At 40.3% G+C, this 6,269-nt stretch overlaps 1 protein-coding gene across 1 annotated transcript; it reads right to left on the reverse strand.

Moving 5' to 3' along the window:
- Window positions 1-4,047: 4,047 nt before the first annotated feature.
- LOC141595365 (uncharacterized) lies at window positions 4,048-6,055 on the reverse strand. Its single transcript, XM_074415328.1, has 3 exons — window positions 5,500-6,055; window positions 5,146-5,379; window positions 4,048-4,949 (listed from the first exon to the last, which is right to left on the reverse strand). The coding sequence occupies exons 1-3, from the start codon at window positions 6,053-6,055 to the stop codon at window positions 4,048-4,050; spliced, it is 1,692 nt and encodes a 563-aa protein (XP_074271429.1).
- Window positions 6,056-6,269: the final 214 nt, after the last annotated feature.

The following is a 6,269-nucleotide window of genomic DNA, read 5'->3' on the forward strand; positions in this document are numbered from 1 at the left end:
CATTTTATTTGTTTATGGGAAGGAAGTTGGATGTTGTCCTTTGGTTCCGTTCTGGTACTAGCTTGATCTCCTGTACCCCCACTTTACCATAAAATGTTTTGCCTCTTCTTACCCATACCTCACATTTCCATAATTATACCTCGGCATGTGTCAATGGTCATCTGTTTGGTTGGAATGCATATGTACGGTCATAGAGGTCATCTTCATAATTTATTGCTGGCATGTTTTCATAGGTCGTAGTTAGGTGAGAGTCTGTACAAAATTAATTCTTTCTATCTTACATATATATCACCTGCGCTTATTGAGTGATTTGAGTGACCCGTGAGAGTCCAGTTTGATAAGTCTTTACAGTCAAAGGTTCAGCAATTTTTGACGACTTCATAACTCGTTTGCATGATTCACATTACTAATTGATTGTTGGTTGTGCATTAAATTGGTTTAGGCTTTACAGTTGTCAATTCGCTCTGAGATTGAACTCGTTCCATTAGATCGAGTCTAGTTCTTGCTTGGGGACAAGCAAGGTTTGGTTTGGGGAGATTTGATGCGTGTCATTTTTATGATGTTTTACATCTCTTTTTACACGCATTTCAGAGCTCATTTGTTTAGTTTATGCTACATTTCTCCCTATTTCCGTCTACTTCCGTATTTTGTACTTTATTGCAGAAATGTGAAGAATTCGACGGGAAATCAAGCCAAATCCGCCCCCGAGTAGTCTGCATTGCAAATGACGTAAAGGAATTACTTAAGGAACGAGCTTGGTGCGCAATCCAAGGCCCAAAAGACAAGTCCACGTATTTTAAGAAGTCAATTAGCAGCTCAATCCGTCGATCGACTACCACCTTCAGTCGATCGACCAATGCTCGGTTCGAAGCTCACGTTATTCCGAGGAGCGATCGATCGACTCACTGAGTAGTCGATCGACCGATTTCGATTCCAAAGCGGGAATTAAAAGTTTGAGAAACTTGAAGCCCGTGAAGTTTAGGTTTAGGAAATAATTGTTACGTTGATTGCTATATAACGTAACCTAAAAACATCTAGTGAGGATCTAGCTTTTATCGAATAACACATCACATACTTTATCAGTTTTAAGTTCCTTATCGAATAATTAGGGTTTGGGTTTATTGTGAGCATCGGAATTCGGTTCTTAATAATCAATCTTTCCCCGCACGGTATTATTCTGTTTACTTTCAGTTTAATTATTTTGCTAATAGATTAGAATTGCGAGTAATTTCCCGAAGCCATCTTTCTTATTGCATGTTAATTGTTTCCTTTCCTGTTTTAAGCATGAATCCGTTAGTTAATCTTATTGTTTATGTTGTTGTTTTTACCCCTGCCATGAGTAGCTAAATAGCCAGTGCTAGGATGTAGGCGATTTATGGCTAGGCGGCATTAGATTGAACACGGACTGAACCCGCGTGTCAGTCGATCGACTGACATTGTTGGTCGATCGACTGACCCTGTAAGGTTATCCTTCGTTTTAATTGTTTTTAAACTTGTATTTAACAAATCGAATGCATGCGACCAGTTAGATACCTATTTTGTGACCGACCCATTAGATCGAAAGATAGGGAAGGTTATTTGACCGTCAATTAAATCGACTAAACTGTGCTAAGATCGAAAGATAGGTATAGTTTAGACCATTAGTCACTTTTCAGGACGAAAGTTAGTATTAGTGACATTAGGGACCTATAGCGAGATCGAGAGATGCTATTTGTTAGGAGTGGACCGAGAGGACCTCTTATTTCCCGCCTTACCCGTGTTTGATTCAGACTCAACTTAGTTTTCGCGCCGAAGCTATAATGACCCGACCATCCTAGTACCCTTCTTTTATCTGTTTAAATCGTATTTTTAGTTTATTTTCTTTTTATTGTTATTAGCTATAGACCAATTCAATTTAAACCCCCATAATAGTTACCTCAGACTGAACATAAATCAACTAAAGTTTACAACTGCCTCCTTGCGGATCGACCCTGTTACCACTAGCCTAGGTTAGTCTTAATAGGAGATTATAAATTTTATCTTTGGTACTCACAACGACGTGTATCAAGCACAAAGATAGCATACATTTTCTTGCACAATTCCCAACCTCATAAGCATGTCCATTGTTAACAGTCTCCTATGGGAAACCAACCAAATAGTGAACTTATGCCTAGGAATAAGCAGAGAATTGCTCATCCAAGGATGCCAGTCCTTATCAGTACCCTCCTCTACAAGCCACTGATAGCCCTGCTTAATAGAGTAGTCACATGTCCCTTGACTGAGGAGGAAAGGTTTAATGAGCTCCTTTACCCAACATAATTTTTTCCAAGCCCAACTTGCAGTAATACTTGGTGAGTAAGCAAACCAGTCCTGTTGCTTGATGAATACAGCATGTATCCATCTAACCCACAGGTGATCAGCTTTAATAGCAATCAACCAAACGTATTTAGCAACTGCAGCCACATTCCACCAATACAAATGCTTCAAACCTAGCCCACCTTTCCTAGCAGATTGGCATACCTGATTCCAGGCAACCAAAGCAGGGCTCCCTCTAGTATCAGTACCATGCCATAAAAACTTCTTGCACATTACTTCAATTCTATTAATAACTGTCTTTGGGAGAATAAAGATGCGTGCCCAATAGTTGTGCAGAGTGCTCAAAACAGATTTTATAAGGACCACTCTACCAGCATATGAAAGCTTCCTAGCCCCCAAAGCCTGAATTCTAGCACTGATTATATCAATGAGGCGCTGGCAATCATCCACCCCAAGCCTCTTAGGAGTAATATTCACACCCAAATACTTAAAAGGAATCTTCCCCCTTCTCATTCCAAAGATTCTTTCAAGCATCATCATAGTACTCTCCTCAACTCCATTGCTATATATATTGGACTTACTAGGGCTCATAGTCAAACCAGAAGCTTGAGAAAAAGTTTTAAAAGCTCTCAGTAAAAGCACAACAGACTGTCTATCCCCTCTGCAAAACATGATCAAATCATCTGCAAAGCACAGATGACTTAACTGAACCCTCTTGCAGAATGGATGAAATCTAAACTCAGGCTTGCTCTGGACCCATTCAATCAACCTGCTCAAGTACTCAAGGCATAAAGTGAACAGCAGTGGTGAAAGGGGGTCACCCTGTCTCAAGCCCCTTTTGCCCTGAAAAAATCCAAACAAATTGCCATTAAGGGAGATAGAGTATGTGGTGGTAGTCACACATTGCATCACAAGCTCCACCATATGAGTAGGGAAACCCAAGGCTTTAAGCATCTCACGCAAAAAAGACCATTCAACACTATCATAGGCTTTTTGCAGGTCCACTTTCATCAGGATTCTAGGTGAACAAGCTTTTCTCTTATACATCTTGATCAAGTCTTGAGTGAGTAAAATATTCCCAACAATATCCCTACCTTTCACAAAAGCACTCTGAGAATGGCTAATGAGGTCAGGCAGGATAGAACTTAACCTATTACAAATAACTTTTGCAACACATTTATATATTTTGTTACAACAAGCTATAGGTCTAAATTGGAGGACAGTTTCAGGTACAACAGTTTTAGGTATCAGGGTAAGAATGGTTGCATTACACTCCTTCAGAAGCTTCCCAGCCTGATACACATTTTTCACAGCAGTTGTCACATCATGCCCTACTGTAGCCCACGCATCCTTAAAGAACTGGTTGTTATATCCATCTGGTCCAGGGCCCTTGGTACCAAGTATGGAAAACATAGCCAGTTTTACCTCTTCATCTGTCATGGGCGCATCAAGAATAGCTTTGTGAGCTTCAGTAATACACTTCCCTTTCCTGACCAGTGCTTTGTTAACAGCACACACAGCATTAGAAATCCCCAGTAGATCCTTATAATATGATTCAAATGCCTCATGAATCTTATCTGGCTGAGTACACAAGCTGCCATTCTTATCCTTGACTTGATAAACTTTATTTCTCATTATTCTATACTTGATGCTAGCATGATAATAAGCTGTGTTATCATCACCATCGGCTATCCACTTTTCCTTAGACTTTTGGAGTAAATACTGATCTCTTGCTTGCTTCAACAGGATTAATTATTTGGCACAAGCAGATTCAGCCTCACACCATTCCTTATTTAAAGGATCCTTACTCAACTTGACCTGAAACTCTTTGAGGGAAAGCCCAGCCACTCTAGTAATGTTTTCAATATCACTAAAGTTCTTGTTGTTCAACTCCCTTAAATCCTTCTTCAGAGCTTTAAGTTTAGTCACCACTTTATACATGGGGCATCCTCTAACATTCTTCAACCAATTCTGACTGACAATACCTTCAAACTCTTCAACCAAAGACCACATATTCAAGTACTTGAATGGGGACCTCTTCCTGGAATCATTGACTTGAAAATTCACCAAACAAGGGCAATGATCAAACAAGCCCTCTGGCAAAAAATTTGCATAGCACTCAGGAAAGATATTTAACCAGTCTCCATTGACAAACACCCTATCTAGTTTACTGTAAATCCTAGTACCACTCTCATGCTTATTGTTCCAAGTGAAAAAAGCCCCTATAGACTTTGCCTCAACTAGATTACAGGACCCAACCATTTGCCTCATAGGCAAAACATCATTCCAAGTAACTGGAGCACCTCCAATTCTCTCATTAATGTTCAACAAACTATTAAAATCACCACACACCATCCAAGCTGTAGTAATCCCAACACTCAAATGTTTAAGCTTAGACCCCAAGCTAATCCTCTCCTGGTCCTTGTTAAAGCCATAAACCAGGGTAAACCAAAAAGTAATGCCCCTGATTTTATCAGTAACCATAGAATGAATTAACTGAGGAGTAATACATCTCACATCTACCACATAATGACTAGGCTGCCATATTAACCAAATTCGACCTCCCTTACACTGACTACTATTAGTGCATATGGACCAATTTTGACAAATATTATTCTTAACTCTAACCCAGTTACTACTTCTTATTTTAGTTTCTATTAAACCAAATAAACCAATATTATTCTGACTAAGGAACCACTTTATTTCATTCTGTTTATTGACACAATTCATACCCCTAATGTTCCAGAACCCTAAACTACCCATTTTCAAGTTGTAACTTCATTAGTCCTCTTTTTCCAGCACTAACACTCCTTGAGATGGATAGATTCAGGGCATCCATAAAAGAGATACCTCTTGGTGTATACTGCCTGCTATCAGAAAACTCTTGCCTCATCATCCGCGAGAGGATTCTTTTGGGGAAAGATTTCCCAGCTCCCACCGCCTGAACTTCCTCCACAGGAGACTCCACCCTGACAGGGACTGGTGTTGGAGTACAGACAGGTGTACTAGTCGGGACAGTCTGAACAAGAGAGGACTGGGTGACTGGCTTAACAGCAGGACGTTGCTTAGGACCTTGGTTAGGGCCTGGATGAGGCTATTGCACAGTAGGTCTAGTTTTTGGCCTCCAGATTTTCTTTGTAGCAACATTCTCCCCCTTTCTGCAATTCTCCTAAGTGTGTCCCATCCCTTTGCATTTAGTGCAACTGAGAGGGAGCCAATCATACTCAACCCTCACACGCTGTATCTGCCCCAACTCATCCTTAAACACTATCTCCTTAGGATAATCTTGCCCAATTTGCACTTCAACAAGCACTCGAGCAAACCCAAAGAAACTACGATTGGCAGTAGAATCATCACATTTGATGAAACTCCCAACCTCACCACACAGTTTCTTCAAGCTTTCCTTACCCCAAAATTTAACCTCAAGACCATACAACTTCATCCAGATTGGCACCTTTTGAACATCATGTTTAATGAGAGAAACATCAGGACTCCACTCCTTAATAATCACTGGTTTTTTGTCAAACAACAGATGACCATTATTAAGGATGGCCTGCCGTTGTTCCTTAGTTTTGAACCTCACCATGAAAATCCCATTCGGTAAGAAGGAAATCTTATCAACCCCATTATTTAGCCATACTCGTTTAATGAACCCCGTTATCACCGTACTAGGTGGATTAGCCCCAAGAATATAGCAAAAAACGGCGGTTGACCAGAAATGAATCTCACCTTCCACATCAGCAGGTAGCAGCTGAACCATAGGACGTTCAGGTGGTTCCTCTTCAACTCCAGACTCACTATCATACTCCTCATCTTCTACTATAGGCTCAAGTTCCGCCTCAAATCGCAGAGGCGAAACCCTAAGCGAGGTTCATCCTGCAAATTTGGGGGAATTAGCTGTGAAATTATTATTATTCGTACTAGTACTAGCCGCAGAAGAATCTGCTTGTTTTTGATTATTGTGATTATTAATT

Source organism: Silene latifolia, chromosome 8, assembly GCF_048544455.1.
Source record: "Silene latifolia isolate original U9 population chromosome 8, ASM4854445v1, whole genome shotgun sequence".
In the NCBI taxonomy this organism is placed as follows: domain Eukaryota; kingdom Viridiplantae; phylum Streptophyta; class Magnoliopsida; order Caryophyllales; family Caryophyllaceae; genus Silene; species Silene latifolia.